This window comes from Manis pentadactyla, chromosome 13 (genome assembly GCF_030020395.1).
Source record: "Manis pentadactyla isolate mManPen7 chromosome 13, mManPen7.hap1, whole genome shotgun sequence".
NCBI classification, from domain to species: domain Eukaryota; kingdom Metazoa; phylum Chordata; class Mammalia; order Pholidota; family Manidae; genus Manis; species Manis pentadactyla.
The window spans coordinates 100,853,112-100,876,620 of record NC_080031.1 but is presented as its reverse complement, the minus strand read 5'-3'; the positions used below and the strand labels follow the sequence as shown (position 1 = coordinate 100,876,620).

The following is a 23,509-nucleotide window of genomic DNA, read 5'->3' as shown; positions in this document are numbered from 1 at the left end:
GAGCAGCTTAGAGGCCGGGGTGGCTGGGGTTGGACGAGGGGCAGCGAGTCATGCAAGGGGACTTCAGAGTCGGCCAAGAGCAAGACTGACTTTTGAAAAGCCTTTGTCTTTTACTCTGAGGTGGGAACCATTGGAGGGTTTTAAGTGTGAAAAGGTGACTCAGGCCACTATGTGAAGAAACTGGCGGGGCTCAAAGGGCAGAAGAAAGGAGACCCTTAGGAGGCTGTTCATTAAGGTCAGATTCTGGATGTATTTTGAGACGGTTGATTGATTGGATGTTAGATGGAAAGAAGATTCAAGGACGATGCCAATATTTTTCGTCTTGAGCAATCACAAGAATGGAGTTGTCTTTTATAGAAACGGGGAACCCTGGGGTCCACAGAACCTCTCATTTGACTAGTAGTTTTAGGAAACCGGAGAGCCAAGGAAGAAGTAGCTTGACTTAATCACTGGTTCCTGAATTTTCTGTATCTTCTCTGATAGTCTGATTTTAATTCTACAATTTTTGGAGGGAGAAGTACAAGTCCCAGCGTACTGACTTTTAAGAATCCTTATCAAGGCCCCTGGGACTCAGTGTGGTCAGAAGCTCTGGGTCCAAGAAGAACCTTGGGGTAGACTCTCTTTCTAGGGGCATCCTTCATATGCTGTTGGTTTTCTGAGCCTACATAGTAACAAATTACCACAAACTGGGTGATGTAAAACAACACAAATGCATTCTCTCACAGTTCTGGAGACAAGATGCCCAAAATCAAGGTGTTGCAGGGCCATGTCCCCTCTGAAGGGTCCAGTGGGGGAGAATCCTTCCTTCCTCCTTCCCAGCTTCTGGTGCCTTCCTGGGCTTAGGGATGCACCCGTCCACTCTGCCTCCGTTAGTCGACACACGGCATACTCGGTGTGTCTGTGTGTCCCTTTGTCATCACGTGGTCTTCTCATTGGATTTAGGCCCCCACAACCTAATATGATCTCCCCTTAACTTGGTTACCTCTGCGAAGACCCTATTTCCAAATAAGGTCACATTCACAGGAGCCAGGGTTTAGGACTTCAGTATATCTTTTTGAGAGATACAATTCAACCCACAACAGATGCTTTGGTCTGAGTTTGCTTGTAAGGTTCTTCTGGGCTTAGACATGGCTTTGAGGATGGGATGGCAGCCACTGAATGAAAACTGGGTCCGTCTGTGCTAGCAATGCCCATGTGTTGGGATGAAATAAAAAATTTTTTAATGTCCAGTAAGTTTATTTAAACAAATAGTAAAGATAGACAAGTTCATTTTGCACCATTTCTTGAAACTTGTAAGATTTTAGGATATGCAGTGGTAAAACTCATGAAACTGAAAGTGGAAGTTAGAATGAAGAATTTTAAAGAGTTGCAACCAGAATTCGATTGTCCAGAGACCTGGGCAGTAGATAGAAAGCCTCTTATGGAACATTAGGGTTGCCAGCTGGGGCAGCAGACCTGGGTTCCTGAGCGCTGGCTGACTTCCTTAGGTTCCCACGGAGCTGGGAAGGTGCCCAGATGGTACATGGCACTTGCTATCTAGTTGCTGTTCCCCTTTTGTGCAACACCCAGTGCGTGTGCATTCTTCAGTAGTGTGTCAAGAGTTATTAGTATTTCCCTCTTTTTAACTCACCGCTAGTAAAGTCTAAGGGTTGTTTATCAAAGGAAGTTTGAGTTCCCACTCTGATATCACAATGATAGGACTGTATCAGGCTTAGTAATGTAGTTAAACAAAATTCCTTAGCAAACAATATACATTTGTGGCCATCAAATTATCATGGTCACTCTGAGTTTTTATGGAGCGCCTGTTGTTTTGTAAGGAATTGTGTGCAAGTTGGACAGGTGGGAGAGGAATAAAGAGAGACAACTTTCTCTAGCCTTTGGAAATTCTGAAGTCTGGAGAAGACAAATAATCATAAATTCACACAAGAACTGAGAAGGACTTGTGGATGCCATAGTTTGGGACCTATAGGAAAAAGTCTCTAAATGTATCATTTAACAAATATCTGGACAGAAAGTGGGGAAGTCAGAGGTGGGAACATGTAGGGGGGCACCAGAGGTGTAATGGTGAAGGAAGGCCTTGAGCAATGGAGGCACACTCATTTCAGTTTTCCTCTTTCAGAGGTTGGGGCCCACTTCCCCAGTGAGGCCTGCCAGGCCTGGCTGCTCACCTGTTCGGGCCCAGGGTGAGGGGAGGGCAGGGCTGCGGGGTCAGGCCTCTGCATCACTGGCTTCAGCGTGGCTCGGTCACTGCACCCTTGGGGGTCTTATTTTGAGCACTCCTCCGAAAGGGAGTCTTTATTTCAAGTGCAAATCCACAGCTCTGTCCTCCGGCTGGAACCAGTGGTGAGCCACCATACTTCTGGGGTGACCACAGGGCAGATCATACACAGACATCATTTCCTTTGACTAATCCTGTGTAATCCTGGTCCAGATGGGGCTCCTGAAAGTAGTTCAAGTTCGTTGTCTAAGTCGAGATTTTTAATTTAGGGCCCAGATGGGGAAGGAGGTAAGCTTCCAAAAGGTCTGTTCTACTCGATGTGTCACTCCCCTGGATTCCTGGCAGGCAGCCTCTCATTAGAAAAGCAGACTTCATCTTGACTCATCTGCCTCGGTAGGATGAGTGACACAGCTTCTCAGCACTCACACAGCCTCCTGTCTCACTGGACAGAGCAGAGGCCACACTGTCCATTGTGCGGCAGTGGCGGCCACAGGCGCCTGGCCCGGGCCATGGAAAACCTTGAGAGACAGTCTGTACGGGGCCGGGGCTTTGTCCTGGAATTTCCTGGCCTTTGTCTGTCTGGTGTAACCTCATGTACTGAGACGCCTGTTTTTAGAGTTGACTTCCTTCTGGGGGAAGAGTGTGGCTGCCTTCCACAGAGCATTTCTGCTTCCTGCACCAGCCGGCCTCCCCTGTGTGGTGGGCGAGCACCCTGGGCAGGTGTGTGTGCCTGGCTCCCAGCAGACACTGCTCCTGGAAGTCATCACTGGTCAGAGGGGAAACCATAACCACTGGGCAGGAACGCTGCATCGGACAGCCTGCCCATTCCCCGAAACCCTTGTTTCTTTCTCATATTGCAGCAGAAAAAGTCCTACCTGGAGCGGAGCGTGAAAGAAGCTGAGGACAACATCCGAGAGATGCTTATGGCACGAAGGGCACAGTAGGAGGCCTCCGCGGGAAGCTTCTCCCCTTGACACTCCTACTCCCGGCAAGGGCAGAGGGGCCTGTGCGGGGAAGCAACCTCTGCTCTGATGGGCATTTTTTCTGGACGGTCTGGTAACACTGTTTTCTACATCACCCTAAGCCCCTGTATTTTTTATCCTGGCTCTGCGGGCCACCCCTGCCCAGGGCACTCCTCTCCCCTGGGGGTGCGGCATGAGCACCCAGGAGAGGGAGGAGGGGAGCCAGGACGCACCGGGGAGCTCTGCTGAGCCGCCTGCTAGTCACGCTGGGCGGACCAATAAAAGGCCTCCGTCCCGCTCTGCCGAGTCCGCTTCTCTCGAGCCGGGGGTGAGAACAGGTTTATGTGGCGGAGGCCGTCTCCGCAGCACCTGCCTTCCCTCTCCAGGGCCGGTGGCCCTGCTCCTGCAGCAGCGGAACCTTGCCCTCTTCTTTTTTCCCTTTCTGTTCCTTTAAGTAATCCCCTCAAACTTCTGAGCCTCCAAGTGGGATGCCGATGAGGAGCGGAGACCAGGTCGTAGCTGAATCCTGAGTGAACAGGATCGAGGTGCCTCGGTGGCAATCTGAGATTCCTTTCCCCCTTCCTCCCAAAGTTCAGTAATGAATCAGCAGCACCCCAGGGCGGTCTCCCTTTGGCCGGTGTTAAGAGGTGGTGGGGTGGGGGCGGCGGCCCTGTGATGCCGAGGCCTCCCCGAGGCGCAGGAGGAGTGGTGCGCTGCAGCTGGCTTGGGGGAGCCAGGGATTCAGTTCTCAGGAATTCTGTTGCAAGCCAGTTAAACACAGCCAATATTAAAAATTTACAATGAAACTACATTAAAAAAGAGGAAAATAAATATTCAAAACTTATCCCTTCCCAGTTACTAATCTGGCTGTGATCTATGTTTTTGAGGTTAACAGCCTATTGTATCTGGGTGGCAGAAATACTACACAAGGGTGCACTCCTGTGCTTTTCTTCCCAACTTCACATTCAATATATCATGTTGGTAGCTTGAAATCAGCTATGGGACCATTTACTCCACAGAAATAGGTGATGTTACAAAATCGTGGCTCTGGTTTTTTGAAGAGAGGGAGCTGGTATATTTCTTTCAGGGAACATCACTGCTTCAGAGGTAAGGTGGGCGGAGAGCCATCAGCTGCAGCCTCTCCGGGCTGGCAGGCCAGCCGAGAAAGGAAGTCAGACTTGCTGTGGCGGCCCAGCGCCACCCTGTGGCCGGACCTGAGATGGGTGGCCTGGCTGACTAGTTTGTGCTGGGCTGGTTCTTCTCAGCTGTGTGGGTGTGTCACGGGAAGGGAGGTGTCATGAAGGGCCAGCAGGCCAAGAAAGCCATGGATCTGGGTCCCAGGCCCTTTCCTAGGCTTTGGGGAAATGTGGGTACAGCTCTGGGGCAAGCCCATCTCTGAGTGGGACTAGGGAGAGGTGGCTAGCCTGGTGAGGGCCCCAAGATGTGGCTGAAGGATACCTGGCCCTGGAACCTGCCTTCCTAAGACACCCACACTGCTCTTGCAGCAGCCAGAATGAAAAGGTAAATATACCCCTCATCCTGTACCGAATAGTGGCCACTAGCTGATACCCAGGGCTTAGATTCTATCTGGAATAATTCAGACAGTTGAGGTTTAGACACATTTATTGAAACTTACAGGGTGTTAGCAGAGAAATCATTCAGTGGTATGTCATACCATGCCATTACCTTGAATGTATAATTTAAAAATTATAAATATATATTTCATAACTAAGCCTTTGGCCAAAAAAATAAAAGTCATTTAGCACATTTGTGAAGGGCTAATATGAAATGGATTTTGAACATTAAAAGATCAAGTCACTGAATTAAACAGCAGCGGCCCCTGCTAATCTAGAATCCCACTGTGTCTGCGCAGAGCTAGTCATTTATTTCAGCAATCAGAAGAGATGGGGCAGGCCCACCTGTCAGAGGCGGCAGGCGGCAGGACTGGCAGGACAGGAAGGCTGGGCCAGTCAGGTGAGCATGTCCCAGAGACAGCAGCAACACAGAGCTGTCCAGCAGGCTGTGAGGCAGGTGGAGGGGCCCACGTCATCCCTTCTTTGGTCTTCCACCACATACACTGCAGGGGTTGGAAGAGGAGAGAGGGTGAGGATGCACTGTCACAGCCCCTGGCCCTACAGAGCCAGCGCCTTCCACACTGAGGGAGGGGGAGGCAGCCGAAAGCCACGGGGCAGATCTGGTGCAGCCTTTCTGCTTACGTCACTGCAGATGACGAATGGAAGGCGTCTGGCTCGGCTGCGCACTACTTGCCTTCCTCCTCTTGAGGACGCTAATCCCCGCAGGGGCAGGCCCTAGGGAACTGACACAGTAGCCTCCCACCACGGCAGCCAGAGAAAAGTAAGAAGGGTCCAGCTGCCTGGCCAGAGCTGGCTGACCTTACTTGGTTTAGAAACCAGGCGGTTCTGTGCCCCGTACTCCGTGGGGAAACTGGAGGGAGTTTCTTCAGATACAGCTAAGCTGTCTCCCAACAGCCAGAGAGTAACTAAAAGCTTCTGAAAAGGAGTTAGGTCCTAAAAGAATAATCGAGAATCTTGGTTTTTCATACACAGCAACACAAAAAGAATGTGCCCAACCTCTGAACTTTCACCCAAAGCAATAGGAGGCAGGGATGAAAACCTGGTCAAGCGGCAAGGCTGCCTGGAGCCTGGCACTCCTGCTCTTCCTCAGAACGGAGTCGGGACTCTGAGCCCTGTCAGGGCCCAGCGCTCTATAAGACTTGAGGGCTAGACAATCCACAGGGCAGGAAGGACCCCAGCCACCCTCTCCCCGCCAGCTGACTTGCTGCCGGCATCAGCCTCTCTTCCCGTAAGCGCACACTTAAAAATGGCTGCTGGTCAGCTTTGGCTTCAGAGGATCTGTGGCCACTTTGAAGAAAAATCTCAACAACCATCATCAAACTCAGTTGTAAGCAGTGAGGATTTTTGAACTTTTTGAAAGTTCATGAATACATGAGTCCTAAAAATTGAACCAGTCCTGGGGCAGTCTTCTTTCAGTTCCATTTTTGGGTGCCTATTTTTATATCTCCTCTCTTGGCAACTTCTCTCTCTGGAGCCTGGCAGAGCAGTGAGGAAATGCTGGGCTAGTGGTGAGCTTCCCCAGTTCTCCCGCCGTACCAGCCCCCTCCACGACACAGCGCTTTCCTCCTCTCGTGGCACAGGTTTAATCTCAGCCTGCTTTCATTTGGCCTCACTGAGCAAAAGAGGCAAAGTTGTTTGGGTCTGGGAGACAAGGCCCACCACCAGGGAAGCCGGCCAAAGAGGAAAAGACAACCTGTTTATTCTGAGGACTGGTGAGGCTCATTACCTGCTTATCATCCTAACAATAACTTTGAGATATTACCCTCATTCCTGTTACGCAGGTAAGGAACTCAAGGCTGAGAGAGGTGAAGCCTATTGTTCAAGCCCACGTGACCAGCCAGAGGCAGGGGCAGGATCTAAACCGAGGCCTCTGGCAAGCCAGTCTTGTCCAGGCCCAACTGGAAAGAAAAAGGGACCATGAGGAGCACAGGAGCGAATGGCTTCTGGGACAGACCTCTTTTAACCAGCCAGAGCCCACACCACCGATGGAAGGCCTAGGCAGTCCAGACCCTGGGGGTCAGCACAGCGGGAAAACTCCAGGCAGAGTATCTCTGCCATTTGCCCCAAGGGCCAGCACAAGTCCCCAGCCTCCCCTGATCGTGCATGGGCAGCTTTGGACAAGGAAACCAAGGACACAACTGGCTGTGAACCCCCTTGAAGAACCCTTCCTATTTTTTTCCTGCCAGAGGACTGGCCCTGCTGCCCCTGGGCAGAAGGTCCCCCTGCCCCTGCCTGAGACAGAAATAGCTTGCTTGATCCAGGCCCGAGAGCCAGCCCCGTTGCAAGGTGCGAGGTCCCGTGGTCTTTCTTAAGCTGCCATTTAGAATGGCGCTCACAGATGCGCCAGGGTGCACGCTGAGGCCTCCAACCACAGCACCCCTCGGTCTTCACAACCCTGTGGCACAGGCATCGGATCACCATCTCCTCACAGCTTGTGCTTCTCCCAGCCCTTCCTGCCCATCAGAACCACTGAACCTCAGGCAGGTAGGAAACAAAACATTCCACTCTTGCAGCCTTCCTGCCAGGGCTTATTTCACATGACATATTCCACAACCCCAGGGCAATAGGGACTTCGAGCTCATTACACCCAGACAAGGCTTACGGAAGCTAGACATAATCAGTGTGGCTACAGAACAGGGGCCTTCAGATCAGAGTGGCATCCACCTTGACGGGATGGTTAATGCTGTACAGATTGTAGAAACCTGAGCCAGTTATTTCCTGGAGCACCAGGTCTTCTCAAGTGAGTAAGCCCTTAGGTCCTTCTCCTTTCCATTAGCTGAGGTCAGAACCTCTGCCCGCAAACGGTTGAGAAGGTGAGGGTGGGCAGGTCTGAAGGTAGGTGGGACTTGTGTTTTCTATCACCCAAAGCTGGGGTGAGTGACCCAGGAGAAAGTGCTGAGGAGGGCCTCAGTTCCCGGCTGCACCCATTTTGGGGCCCTGTGATGGCCAACTTTGTAACTGTTTTCCTAGATGCCCTGCTACCTGTGGTCTGAGGCACTGCACTCAGCCTGGGCCGCCCCAGGAGAGATGCCACCCCACCCGAGGCCTCACTGCTCCTCACCTACTCTGCCACCACCATCCCTACCACCCAATGGGTGAATCTGCCTGGGAGCTCCTATAGCTGCCTGGCTGGCCAGCCAGTATGCAGCCTGTGCCACCCGAGTCCTGGGCTGTGATGCCCTCCCTGATACTTGAAGCTTCAGGGGACTGGCAGTCCTGGTTACTGGTCACCCAGCAAGAGCTGGGACATAGATGATTCCAGTACAGAGGTTCCACACCCAGGCCATAGGGGCCTTCCTGGAACTTGCCTGTGCTGGCAAGCAGGGCATCAAGGGGGCAGAACCATGGTTATGTAAGATGTTAAACATTAGGGGAAGCTGGGTGAACAGTATACAAAATCTATCTGTGCAAGTTTTCTGTAAGCCTAAAATTATTTCAAAATAAAAGTCTTAAAAAGAAAAGGGAAAAAACAGGAAGGGGTCAAAAGAGCAGTGGGTGGGGAGAGGAGCAACCATTGGCCTTCCAGATGTTTGCCACTGTCAGTGCCCGGATGGGAGAGGGCTTCTGATGCCTGCAGGGCTGCTCAGACTGAGCTCCTCCATGGAGATCGAGTGCCCCCTGTAGCCAGCCTGGGCTCCAATTCTGATGGATGCTGAGAGGACCTATGGATTGGCTTACATGTACATCAGCCAAGTGGCTAACCTCCCATGTGCTGCTGCCCCAGGAGCCTGCGCCCTGGCCCCAAACAGGAACGGACTGAAGGGACTCTATTCTCAGAAAACTAGCTGAGCTGGAGATCAGGTCCAGGGGGCTCCTCGCCAGCTTGTCTCTTTTGCCCTGGGGCAGCCCTTGGACACCATCAGTGTTCTCAGCCCTGGTGGGCGGGGGGCAGTCAGCAGAGAGGTAGGCACTCAGAGCTTTGCCACCGGATGCAAGGGCAAAGGGAGAGGAGTGTGGTGGTGGTGGTGGTGGTGGTGGTGATGGTGGTGGTGAAGGGGGTTGGGGGCATGTGCCTGGAGGGGTGTGCACACACATGTGTAACCCAGAGCCACAGGCTAGGTCAGAAAGGTCCAGGTAAGTTTTAGGTCTTGGGTGCAGAGCAGCTTCTGGTAGAGGCTCCCACCCACCTTCTTGCCTCTGGACTAGACGCAGCGAGGCCAAATGGAAGATACTTGGAGGCACGCAGCCCCCTGTGCTAACTGCCTACTACGCACTAGTCCACTGCAGTCAAGGAAGGCCTCCAGACACCAGCCAGCAGTCCCAAGGGTGCCATTCATATGGGCTACTCAGAAACCAGGTATCTGGACACACAGTGGGCAAGTGGGGCTCCAGGCCATAGGCAGAGATGCCCAGCGAGAAATGTGAGCAGAGGTCTTTTCAGCTAAAGGCTCCAATTCCTCAGTCCATCCTAGAATCTGAAACCCTTACTTGCTCAGCTCAAACATTTTAAATGATTAATCAGGTACTTTGGCATTGTGATAGAGCCTTATTAAGCCCTTCGTATTTGTGTGCATCTGTACACAGTCCTGTCTCAGGAAAGCTGGTAAGGAGAAGGAAATGAAAAGACTGGGGCCTCCTAGAGGGTTCTGGCATTTGGGGCCTTCATGCTCCAGTAGCCAGGAAGCTGCACCTTGGCCTTTCATGGCCCAGACCAGTGATGGACACCCAGGGCTGCTCCTCCATCGCTAAGACCACCACAGCCGCAGCACCTGCCAAGTAGTGCCCAGGGGAGATGCCAGCTTTGCCCAGAGCAGGAGGCCTGTAGTGTGTGTGCAGCCACCATCCCCACCTTTAGCAGCTAGACCAACAGAAGATTGGCCAGGCTGGCCTGCCAGGAGGTATCGGATGCTGGACAGCTGCTCTGACTACTCAGACCAAGAGGCAGGAAGGGAGGGGAAAATCTTTAAGCATTTTAGGAGTAAGTGAAATACCAACATGGCCACAGGATGGATCCTGTTTCTTCCACGCAGGGCACAGAGGAGAGCGCACAGCTTGCTGAGGTTTTCACTTCGTCTTTCCTTGTATATGCATGTGTGGTGGGATCATTTATTATTCAGCACAAGGGGGCTGAGCTGTTAAGAAAGGATGTCCTACGGGCAGTGCCACTATGCCACCTGCTCTCAAGCCCAGGAGCACCAGGTAATACACTGAGTGGGGAGAGTGACAGGGTGAAGGGTGGCCAAGAACAGAAGAGGCGATCAAGGATGTGGAGGGTAAGAGCAGGAGAGGCAGGAGTATCTTCCACAGGGAGGTGGGACGTGGGGCTGGCAGCACGGGCCCAGCTGTGGCCAGGCTCTGCAACAGCAGCTGCCTTTGCCTGCTGCCGGGGTCTTCCCCGGGCCTCCTGGGCCTCCGCCCACCCTGCTGCTCCTCATGCCACCGCCTCCTGCAGCTTCAGCTCTGGCCTGTCTCTTCCGTGAAGCTGTGAGTCATGTGATGCACATCTCCCAGGTCTCTGTCCCTCTCTCTGCTTCAGGGTTCCAAGATAGCCCCCCTTAGGATAGAACAGTCTGGGAGCTGGCCAACCAGTTCTGCCCACTCATGTATCTGCTGACTGCCACCCGCTGACCATTCAGCCTGCCGTCACTCACTCTGCAGACACTGAGGGTCAAGTGCTGATGAGGGTTGGCCTGGGAAGGGTAAGAGCTTACTGACCTATGTGTGGGTTCCGTTCTGAGATCTCTAGAAGTGTAGCTGCCACCACCATGAAAGGGAAAACCAAGCAGCTATCTCAGCCAAGACCAAGCCTTAGAGGCTGATGATGGGCTAGGGAACCCCAGCCCATCTCACCCACAGTGTCCAGAGGAGAGATGCCCTCCTCTCTCACAAGGCCAGCTTGCACATTAGGCCCGTCCATTAGTCCACTAGGCACATTAGTCTCAGTCCTATAACGGCAGGCTTGGCTTAAGACTGAAGTTTTTTTCATAAAACTTGTGTCAGTCTGACTAGGACAGTGCCACCACCACCTGTGGCCCTAGGGAAGGACCTCTTGGGGGCACTAAGATAGGATTGGTTGTAGACACTGCGACAGTTGAGAACATCTTAGGTGCTATGCCTGCAGATGGAACTGCTTTGAGGAATCATGCTGGCCAGTCATTTTTGCTAAGAGGATGCTAAGCTCAAAAAAGGTAAGTGACTTGACTTAGGTCACAGTGAATTAAAGGCAGGTCTTGGCCTGTCACCCAACCTTCCTGGCCTCCTGGCCCAGCGCTCTCTACATGTCAAGATTAGGCTCACTTCAAACCAGTCTGGCGGCAAGTGACCTGAAATATGGCTATGTATGGAAGGATAAATGGCCTCTCTTCTCTTTCTGCCCCGTTTTCCCTTGAAATACAAGGTCTGTGTTGGAGGATAAGATCTAGTCCTTGCCCTGCTTCACAGTGTGTCCCCAAGAGTCATAGCCCATTACCTCAAAATGACCTGGCCCAGCAGTCCCCAGGCAGGCCCAGGGCATGGCACCTCCTGGGGGCTGGATTCTCCCCCTCAAGAGCTCTGCTTCACACCTTCCTGGGCCACCCCACCCCTTGGGTCACTTTATTTTCTAAGTGGTTATGTACAGGGGCTGTAGAGGCACACCGCCCAAGCTCTAATCTAATGCTGCAATGACAGGCTGTGTGGCCCTCACAAGTCAGTTCCCAGAGCCCCAGTCTTCTTGCCTGCAAAATGGGGGAAAAAGTAGAGCCTACGAGCCTATGTTTTGTGACCAAAACATAAGAATGTGGGTGGATTGGCTTAAAGATGGCATGAGAGGTGAGATACAAACCTCCTCCCAAAACCACATATATTATGAAAATATAGTAAATACAACTAATCCTGAAAGAACAACATGAAAGAATGCTGCGACAGACTGCCTACATCTGGGGAAAACAGCAGACCTCACAAAAAAAGAGTAAAGTAGCAAAGCCATGATCTGGCAGGACCCAAGCCCTCCCCCAACCCCAGCTCACCAGTGGGAGGAAGAGAAATGGAGTGGGGAGGGGGTGGAGGCCTAGGATTGCTGAACACCCAGCCCTGGAGATCTGCTCTGGGAGCACAACCTACATTGCATGGTACTCTGGAGATAAGTGGGGTTGGAAAACTAAGGCGGAATACTCAAGAGAGTCTGAGATTCCAGCTGCTTGTAGATAACAGGCACCCACAACTGGCCGGCCACTCTAGGACAAAAGAAAGGCAGGCACTCTGAGAGACTCCCCAACAGCAAGAGGGCCGCTAAAGGGGCAAGGATTGCACAGAGCTTACTGCTCAGGAGAAAGGACAGGTGGACAAAATTGTGTCGATACACTCAGCCCAGCAGACTGGGAACTTGAGGAGCTTCAGGTGCTCCAGCCCCCTGGCTGGCAACACAGCTCCAAAGCCCCGCACCGCAATAGGCAGCCTGCCGTTCCTTCCTCCCAGCTGGGACTGGCTCTCAAACCTGCCCCTGCCATTGCACCAGGCCAGCCAGAGAGTGGTCCCACCTACAGCATCTAAAGGGGCATAACATAGAGACTCCTCCCTGCATGCTTGGCCCACTGGCCCTGGCAGTGGAGGCAGGCATTGCAGCTGGGAAGCAGGAAACAGCTCTTTCCTCCTGGCAGGCAATAGTGCTGCTTGCCTGTGACCCCCACCATCGCTACAGGTGCAGAGCAGCTCCAGAGAGTAGAGCTTCTGGGCACTAGAGGGCGCCACCTACCAATATGAAACGTCAAAGGAACCTGGTTCAAACCAAAACTCCACACACATGAAAGAGGGCCAAGTGAAACTGAACTCACCAATCTTCCTGAAAGAGATATCAAAATAAAAATCATAAACATGCTCACAGAGCTACAGAAAAATATTCAAGATGTCAGAGGAATTCAAAAGAGAGAGAGAAACTTAGAAAAATATAGTATCTGAAATGAAACATACAATGGAGGGATTTAAAAGCAGATTTAATGAAGTAGAGGAGACAGTAAATGAAATAGAAATTAGAGAACAGGAATACAAAGAAGCTGAGGCACAGAGGAAGAAAAAGGATCTCTAGGAATGAAAGAATATTCAGAGAACTGTGTGACCAATTCACACGGAACAATATTCACATTATAGGTGTACCAGAAAAAGAAAAGAGAGAAAATGGGATAGAAAGTATATTTGAGGAGGTAACTGCTGAAAAAATCCCCAATCTGGGGAAGGAGATAGTCTCTCAGGCCATGGAGGTGCACAGATCTCCCAACACAAGGGACCAAGGAAGACAACACCAAGACATATAATAATTAAAATGGCAAAGATCAAGGATATTAAAAGCAGCTGGAGAGAGAAAAAAAGATCACATACAAAGGAAAACCCATCAGGCTATCAAGACTTCTCAACAGAAACCTTACAGGCCAGAAGGGAGTGGCATGATGTATTTAATGCAATGAAGCAGAAGGGCTTGAACCAAGAATACTCTACCAAGCAAGATTATCATTTAAATTTGAAGCAAGGATTAAGCAATTTCCAGATAAGCAAAAGCTGAGAGAAATTACCTTCCACAATCTGTCTCTACAATGTATTTTGGAGGGACTGCTATAGATGAAAGTGTTCCTAAGGCTAAAAAGCTGCCACCAAAGGAAACAAAACCACAGTAAAGAAAGCAGACCAATTAATTATTAAGCAAATGCAAAATTAAACCAACTACCACAAAAGTCAGTCAAGGAATAGACAAAGAGAATATGATACCTAATATATACAGAATGGAGGAGGAAGAAAAAGGAGGGGGATAAAAAAAGAACCTTTACATTGTATTTGTAATAGCATACTAAGTGAGTTAAGATAGTAAAGAAGTTACCCTTGAACCTTTGGTAACCATGAATCTAAAGGCTGCAATGGCAATAAGCACATACCATCAATAATCACCCTAAATGTAAACGGTCTGAATGCATCAATCAAAAGACACAGAGTCGCTGAATGGATTAAAAAAACAAGACCCATCTATATGCTGCCTACAAGAGACTCAGTTCAAACCCAGACATACAGACTAAAAGTGAAGGAATGGAAAAAGATTATTTCATGCAAATAACGGAGAATAAAAGCAGGAGTTGTAGTACTTGTATCAGACAAAGTAGACTTGAAAACAAATAAAGTAACGAGATAAAGAAGGACATTACATAATGATAAAGGGGTCAGTCCAACAAGAGGATATAACCATTATAAATATCTATGCACCCAACACAGGAGCACCTACATATGTGAAACCAATACTAACAGAATTAAAGGAGGAAATAGAATGCAATGCATTCATTTTAGGAGACTTCAACACACCACTCACTCCTAAGGCCAGATCAACCAGAAAGAAAATAAGGAGACAGAGGTACTGAACACATTAGAAGAGATGGACCTAACAGACATCTACAGAACACTCCACCCAAAAGCAGCAGGATACACATTCTTCTCAAGTGCACATGGAACATTTTCAAGAGTAGATAATATACTAGGCTAGAAAAAGAGCCCCAGTAAATTCAGAAGGATTGAAATTGTACCACCCAGCTTCTCAGAGCACAAAGGTATGAAACTAGAAATAAATTATGCAAAGAAAACAAAAAGGCCCACAAATATATGGGGGCTTAACAACATGCTCCTAAATAATCAATGGATCAATGACCAAATAAAAACAGATCAAGCTATATATGGAGATGAACGAAAACAGTAACTCAACACCTCAAAATCTTTGGGACACAGCGAAGGCTGTGCTAACAGGGAAGTATACTGCAATACAAGCTTACCTCAGGAAAGAAAATAATCCCATATGAACAGTCTAAACTCACAATTAATGAAACTAGAAATAGGACAAATGAGGCCCAAAGTCAGTAGTAGGAGGGACATACTAACGATCAGAGCAGAAATAAATAAAATCGAGAATAATAAAACAATACAAAGAATCATTGAAAGCAGGAGCTGGTTTTTTTCAAGAAAATTAACAAAATAGATAAACACCTATCCAGTCTTATCAAGAAAAAACGAGTTTACACACAGAAACAGAATCAGAAATGAGAAAGGAAAAGTCACTACAAACACCACAGAAATACAAAGAATTAGAGAATACTATGAAAATTATATGCAAACAAATTGGATAACGTAGAAGAAATGGAAAACTTTCTAGAAAAATAAAACCTTCCAAGGCTGACCCAGGAAGAAACAGAAAATCAGAACAGACCAATTACCAGCAACAAAATTGAATTGGTAATCAAAAAACTACCTAAGAACAAAATCCCTGCACCAGATGGCTTCACTGCTGAATTTTATCAAACATTTAGTGAAGACCTAACACCCATCCTCCTTAAAGTTTTCCAAAAAGTAGAAGAGGAGGGAATACTTCCAAACTCATTCTGTGAGGGCAGCATCAGTTTAATACCAAAACCAGGCAAACAGCACAAAAAAAGGAAATTACAGACCAATATCCCTGATGAACATAGATGCAAAAATCCTCAACAAAATATTAGGAAACCGAATTCAAAAATACATCAAAAAGATCATCCATCATGATTAAGGGGGATTTATTCCAAGGATGCAAGGATGGTACAATATTCAAAAACCATCAACAAAAAGATGGACAAAAATTACACGATCATCTCCATAGATGCTCAAAAAGCATTTGACAAAATTCAACATCCGTTCATGATAAAACCTCTTAACAAAATGGGTATAGAGGGCAAGTACCTCAACATAATAAAGGCCATATATGACAAACCCACAGCCAACATTATACTTAACAGTGAGAAGCAGAAAGAAATGAGGAAAACAATTCCATTCACAGTTGCATCAAAAAGAATAAAATACCTAGGAATAAACCTAACCATGGGGGTAAAAGACCTATACACTGAAAACTACAAGACACTCATGAGAGAAATTAAAGAAGACACCAATAAATGGAAATACACCCCATGCTCATGGATAGGAAGAATTGATATTGTCAAAATGGCTGTCCTGCCTAAAGCAATCTACAGAGTCAATGCAATTCCTATCAAAATACCAATGGTATTCTTCAACAAACTAGAACAAATAGTTCTAAAATTCATATGGAACCACAAAAGACCCTGAATAGCCAAAGAAGTCCTGAGAAGGAAGAATAAAGCTGGGGGGATTATGCTCCCTGACTTCAAGCTCTCCTACAAAGCCACAATAATCAAGACAATTTGGTACTGGCACAATAACAGACCCAAAGATCAATGGAACAGAATAGAGAGCCCAGATATAAACCCAAGTATATATGGTCAATTAATATACGATAAAGGAACCATGGATATACAATGAGGAAATGACAGCCTCTTCAACAACTGGTGTTGGCAAAACTGGACAGGTAGCATATTAATGATACCTTAATAAGAAAAAACTGGACAGCTACATGTAAGAGAATGGAACTGGATTACTATTTAACTCCATACACAAAAATAAACTTGAAATGGATCAAAGACCTGATTGTAAGTCATGAAACCATAAAACTCTTAGAAGAAAACATAGGCAAAAATCTCTTGAATATAAACATGAGCAACTTTTTCCTGAACACATCTCCTCAGGCAAGGGAAACAAAAGCAAAAATGTCCAAGTGGGACTACATCAAGCTAAAAAGCTTCTGTACAGCAAAGGACACCATCAGTAGAACAAAAAGGCATCCTACAGTATGGGAGAACATATTCGAAAATGACATACTGACAAAGGGTTAACATCCAAAATATACAAAGAACTCAACATGCCTCAACACCCAAAAAGCAAATAACCTGATTACAAAAGGGGCAGAGGACATGAACAGACACTTCTCCAAAGAAGAAATTCAGATGGCCAACAGGCACATGGGAAGATGGTCCACATCACTAATTATCAAGGAAATGCAAATTAAAACCACAAGGAGATATCACCTCACGCCAGTTAGGATGGCCACCATCAAAAAGACTAGGAACAACAAATGCTGGCGAGGATGTGAAGAAAGGGGAACCCTCCTACACTGCTGGTGGGAATATAAATTAGTTCAACCATTGTGGAAAGCAATATGCAGGTTCCTCAAAAAACTAAAAATAGAAATACCGTTTGACCTAGAAATTCCCCTCCTAGGAATTTACCCAAAGAAAACAAGATCTCGAATTCAAAAAAAGACAGATGCACCCCTATGTTTATCGCTGCACTATTTACAATAGCCAGGACATGGAAGCAACCTAAGTGTCCATCAGTAGGTAAGTGGATAAAGAAGATGTGGTACATATACACAATGGAGTATTATTCAGCCATAAGAAGAAAACAAATCCTACCATTTGCAACAACATGGATGGAGCTAGAGGGTATTATGCTCAGTGAAATAAGCCAGGCAGAGGAAGACAAGTACCAAATTATTTCCCTCATTTGTGGAGTATAACAATGAAGCAAATCTGAAGGAAGAAAACAGCATCAGACTCAGACTCCAAGAAGGGACTGGCGGTTACCAAAGGGGAGGGATGTGAGAGGGTGGGTGGGGAGGGAGGGAGAAGGGGATGGAGGAGCATTATGATTGGCACATGTTGTGGGGGCGTCACGAGGAAGACAGTGTAGCACTGAGAAGACAAGTGATCCTGTGGCATCTTACTATGCTGATGTACAGTAACTTCAGTGGGGTGTTGGGGGGACTTGATAATATGGGTGAATGTAGTAAGCACAATGTTTTTCATGTGAAACCTTCATAAGAGTGTGTATCAATGATACCTTAATGAAAAAAATTTAAAAAAAAAACAGTAATTAAGTGAAAAAAATGTAAATGAGAAGAACTTAATACATAGGAGCCACAATGTAATGACATCCTACAGAAGAAATCACCAGAAGTCAATGTTTTCTTATAATGGGTTTGTGTGTGGGGAGGGGCTCTTCTAACCAACCCGCGTTCAGATTGGTACTTGTCCTTGGGGCCCCAAACCATCACGCGATGATGAAAGCAGAGCAACTGGCAGCCCATGTGAAGCCCAGCTGCTCACAGAGGAAAGAGAAGAAACAACCCCAGGGGAGAGGCAAGGGGCTGGGTGTACGTTGGCCTGGGAGGTAGAATAGAAACCCCTTTAGCTGTTGAGACCCCTCAGAGACTGGAGAGGATGAAATATTTGGCAACATCCCATTTCCTTAGAGAAAGAGAGTAAGGGAACCCTTACGCATGTATATGGGAGCATCTGCCTAGATGTGATGAGTCTGTGGTGACCACTAAGGCAACTCGGATACTAAGGTCTGCCGAAGCATCATATGAAAGAGAATGGTCAGGTTAGAAGGTCGACGTCTTTTAGTCACATTTAAAAGACTAAAAAACTGAAGAGTAAGGTGTTTCTCCTTACACTTAAAAAAATTTTTTAAAGGCCAGTCAAATGTGATCAGCCCACAACTGAATGGCAAAAATTCCAACAGTCTGGTGGCCTGGCTCATTGAATCTCAGGGAAGGGACTGAATTCTCTGGGGACAAGACAGTGAGGCAGCTCCCTCCAGTCTGTTTTTTGACCTAGGCTAAGTGCAGAAATGGAATGAGAGCTGACGGCATTTTCTGTCCACAGTCACAGAACATTGAAGTGAAAGGACCATCCGATTCCCCACTGGAGATGCTGCAGAAGGCAAGAAGGTTGCCAAGGAGCCTGAACAGGGCGTGTGTGAAGGACGGCACAAGTGCATGTCACTTCCTCATGGGGGACTCAGTGCAGTGCTGGAAGCTGACGTTCGGGTGCACGTGGCTAGAGATCCGGAAGTGTTGGTACTTTCCATGCTATTCTGCAAGCAGTAGTGGTCCCCACTTAAATAACAGAAAATGGGGGCTTTTTATTTTCTTCCACTATTAAAAGAAGAGGTCAAAACCAGGGCCCACACTGTTACCAACTTGGGAGTCAGACGGACCCAAGCTGAGGTCTGGCCCAGTTCTTCCATAGCTGGTGACCTCGGGGAGTCACTGGGCCTCTCGGAGCCTCCGCCTCCTCCTCTATAGGAAGGAAAGGCAGCTGTGGGAGCTACTGCCTTAGAGGATGTGGGAAAATGTGGTGAGGAAAGGGGTCATGAAGACAGGTCAAGAGAAGATCCAATTTGCAAACAGGGAGGTTTTATCATGGGCTTTCTTGAAGAGATCATATATATATATAGGACATTTCAAACATCTTCTACAATTTGATAGACATTCCACTGTTTCTATTACAGAAATAAAGAACAGAGGTGCCAGCCATTCCGGTGCAGCAACTGCACACCGTGTGCTGGCGCAGCAGCATGTGCAACGCTTGGGCTTGCAAGACACAGCAAGCGGCCCGGGCCGCGGGGCAGGGCGCACAGCCAGCGATGCCCCAAGCTGACAGGAGGGCTGAACAGCTGGGGGTGGGAGTTCTATCCAGATGAGTTTATAAAATGAAAAACTTAGGTTTTCTTGTAAATCTGAGGAGATAACCAAGAGCTTTTCATGCTGGTGAGAGAAGAAAAGAAGCCAGCAGAAGGGAACTCAAAGTGTTTTACGAATGTGACGGCCCCGCTTCTGTTGCACGAGACTTAGGAAAGGAACCTCACATACCCTGAGGGGAAGAGACACCTTGCAATGCCTGTGTTCTTAGGTTTCCAGAGTGCAAAGCAATTTTTCTTTCATCCTGAAGTCAGCCAAGAGACCAGGGTGGGGTTTGCTGGACAACAGGAAGGAAGGCATACTCAGGATGAGAACCTAATGGTAGGCACTCTCCAGCCCCCACCCCAAAGCCTGTCTGCCCCTGCCTCAGAGACACCAGACGGGCTGTGGATGTGAGAGGGGAGAGTGTCACTGTAAAGATCAAGCGTGGAGGGCTCACAAGTATGAGACGCCCCAATATCATGGATGACATTCTGCAGAAGGGAGAAAGCGTTCATTAAATCATGACATACCATGAATATATTTCTAATGCAGTGTTTTGGAGAAATATGAGTGGGGCTCCTATGCTAGGCAGAAGAAATTAAGGGCAATCTAGAGAAAAAAATATGATCATGCCCACCCAGGATGACAGTTTTATGACCCCCAGCTAATGGGAAGGATGCATGATCTGGCTCAAAACCTGCTCAGCAGTGAGACACACGGAGACCAAGGTTGTGAAAGATGGTGGCTGACCTGCCCCACAAGCCTCTCAACACACCGGTCATCTTTTCATAGCTATTCCTACCCAATTTGACATAGACTACACCTCATTTACTACCAAACTTCAGTAGACACCAGTGTAATCATAAGCTGAGGGTTTAACTCTGGAATAATCACAACACAGCAAATGAAGGAGCAGGCTGCCTGTGTCATTAAAGTTACAGCACTTAAGAGCGAGCAAGCAATCCCATTAAATACCCATCAGGTCCCATAATAATCTATAGATGTAATACAATTCTAATCAAATCCAAGCAATATTTTTTGTAGATTAAACTGATTCTAAAATTGATGGACAGGCAAGAGAACTAGAATAACAATTCTGAAAAAGAATAACAGAGGAATCATACTACCTTATTTTATGATTTAATATAAAGCTACAGTAGTTAGAATTACTGTACTGGCAAAGGGACCAACACACACATCAAAGGAACAGACAGAGAGGTAGTAACAGACCCACAGAGGTACGGCCACATGACGTTTGTCAAACATGCAAAAGGAATCCGATGGAGAAAGGACAGTCTTTTCAGACGAAAGTTAAAAAACCCAACAGACAAAAAACTAAAAACCTCAGCCATTGTAAACCTCACATTTTATGTATGAATTAACCCCAATGAATCACAGATCTAAATGTAAAACATAAAAGCATAGAACTTTCAGAAGAAAACAGAATCGGCATGAATTGTGGTTTGGCTGAGTTCTCAGACCTGACAGCAAAACCACACTCTAGAAAAGGAAAAATGATAAATTGGGCTTAATCAAAATTTAAAACTTTCACTTTGTGAAAAGGGATGAAAAGACAAGCTAGAGACTTGAAGAAAATATTTTCAAATAACAGAGTACTTGTATCTATAAAGTCTCTCAAAACTCCACAGTAAGAAAACAGCTCAGTTTAAAAGTAGGCAAAAGACTTGGACATTTTACCAAAGAGGATATAAGGAGGGCAAATAAGTACATGACAATCTCAATAGCTATTTAAAAAATGTAAGCTACAACCACAGTGAGAATCTGTAACATACTTATCAGAATGGTTAGAATAAAAACCGCGGACAACATCAGGGACTGATGAGCATGCAGAGGAGCTGGAACTCTCATTCACTGATCATGGGAACACAAACTGGTTCAGCCACTCCAGGAAAGAAAAGACAGTTTCTTAAACATATACTTAATCATATGATCCACAAATTCCACACCTAGGTATTCATTTTAGAGAAACACACACAAAAAACTACATAAATTTATAACTCCAAAGAGTGGAAATAAGCCCAAATGTCCTTCAACAGGTAAACGAATAAACAATGGAATACTACTCAGAAATGAAGGGCCCGCCAGATCATCACAGAACACACCAGCAGTTACAAGGTGATGATTTTGCTTGTGAGGCAGTAACCCAGAAGAATATTCTAGGGCAAAACCTATCCAGCAAAATCTCCCTTAGCCAAATGTACTGGAAAAATCTGGAAAGCCCAAAGGCTTTCAAATGTATTCCTCAGGTCCCCTACAAAGGCGGTCCCTCCTTGCTTCAACCGCAATTCCACAGTGGAGCTGCATGTAAAGTTTCTTTTAAAAAGATTTATATTAGGAAAATCTGAGAACGATCAGAAAGTCTGAAACGGTGGTCATGAAGGATCTATGCTGTTGCTGCTGTTCCTAAGGGCCTCCCCAGCACATGGATAGTCAGATGCTTGGTTATCTATGTGCTGGACTCTCCAAAAGCCACCCCAAGGCCACTGCTTGAGGAGCAACATCTCTGTCCAGGCTTAAAGCAGAGTGACATCAGCCTGATTCCCTTATGTGGTGCCTGGACTTTACGGAGCCTGATGTTTTGTTGCATGTTTCTCTTCAGTTCAGCAGGAGTTTTGAGCCTTCCTGCCCCAGCTGGTTCTTTCTACTTCTGAGTTTGTCTCTTCCATGCCTGCGTAAATGCCGGCCTTTCTCCAGGCCTGAGGAGTCCTCTTCTCTGGTTCTAGTGTCAGACTTCCCTCTGTTGGTGTCCTTCACTGAATAGGAGGAACTGTAGAGAAGCCCATCCCTCAGTGGCAACAGCATGGGTAAGTCCAATGGACATTTCTGAGTTCTTACCTGACCTCCAGGCAACATTTGATGTTACTGATCACCTCCTTCTTCTTAATACAAATTCTCTCCACTTTCAGGACACCCCATTCTCCTGGTTTTCCATGTCTGACTCCTTTGCAGGTTCATTGTCTATAGGTCCAAGTCAGTTTTCCTTAAAACTCAGCCCTGCACTTGTCTTTTCTGGCAGTATTTCTACCCAACTTGATCTCATTCATGCTCACAGTTCCAATTATCACCACTATGCCAGCGCTTTCCATGTTTATATCTCCATCCCAGACTCCCCACCAAGCTCCAGGTATACACCCAACTGCTTACCTGACATCTCCACCTGCATGTATCATAGACACTTGACACCTTAATCTAACCCACCAACAGATTCCAAGCCCAACATGGTTTTCTTCCTTTCAACCAAACACACCTCCTTTCCCTTGTTCCAGCCTCCACAGACACTGCCATTAGGCAAACAGATCCAGTCAGAAGCCCAGGAACCACCCACTCTCCCTTTACACTAAGTCTCCATATCCAGTCCATCCCCAAGTCCTGTTGATTTTACTTCCAAATATCACTAATGCATTCACGTCTCTCCATCACCACGTGAACCTGTCCCCCACCTCCAAACCATTCTTTACATGGAAGCCAAAGGGATCTCTTAGAAATGCAAATATGCAAATATGATCATGGCATCTCTTTGCTTAAAATCCTTCAGCGGCTTCTCACTGCTGATGGGGAAAAACCCAAAATCTCTAACTGGGGCTATGAGCAAGCACCTTGTCTTGCCCCTGCCTTTTTCTCTTCTGTTTACAACATCCCTTTGCTTTCTGCCACACCAATTTCGTCTTCTCAAATGAGCCATATTCTCCCCTGTCATTGGGTCTTTGTACCTTCTCTTCTCACAACTGTTTTGCCTATTAACACCTATTCACCTTTCAGCTCTCTCCCAGAATGTGCAAGATTCTCCCCCTTTTATATGTTTTCATAGCAATACCTATCTTCTCTTCTTGGGCAGGTAGATTGTTATTTATTACCTGTTGGATTATTTAGCATCTGGTTCTCTCCCTTGAGTTTATAAATAAGCCCCACAAGGGCAGCGATGGGGTCTGTTCTGTGCTGCCCATCACCTAACACACTGGAGCTATTCAGCCTTTACGAATGAGTGTCAGTCCTTGTAGGCAGAGGGTGTTTCCTGGGGGTTCCATGGGGCAGATGGGAGAACTGCTCCTCCCAGTTTAAAGTGCCGAGGCAATGCTGTGATACAGCTGGGTTAAAAATCTTATCTGTGACCCCACTGGAGTGAAGAAATTTTCACCAAAAATGTAATTTTTTTTTTTAAAGAATACCCTTAGAATAGCATAAAGCCAACATACCTCAGAAGAAATCCATTTTAAAAACCAACAAAGGACATGTGAAAGCTATGTGAAGAAAATCATATGATTTTATTTAAGGACATAAAAGAAAAAAAATAGAGATAACATGTTCATGACAGGAAGATAGGATTGTAAATGTATCATCTCTTCTCCCCAAATACTCTGTAAATTACATGCCATTCCAATTAAAGCCAAACATGGTGGTTTTCCATAGAAAGTGACATATCCTA

At 47.1% G+C, this 23,509-nt stretch overlaps 1 protein-coding gene across 2 annotated transcripts in view; it reads left to right on the top strand.

The window, feature by feature from the left end:
* PFDN1 (prefoldin subunit 1) overlaps positions 1 to 3,478 on the top strand; it is a 69,843-nt gene extending 66,365 nt beyond the window's left edge. For both annotated transcript variants that reach the window (XM_036896618.2, XM_036896627.2), the window contains one exon: positions 3,079 to 3,478. In XM_036896618.2, the coding sequence (XP_036752513.1) occupies positions 3,079 to 3,119 (41 nt within the window). In that variant the 3' untranslated portion in view covers positions 3,120 to 3,478. The remainder of the gene's footprint in view (positions 1 to 3,078) is intronic.
* Positions 3,479 to 23,509: the final 20,031 nt, after the last annotated feature.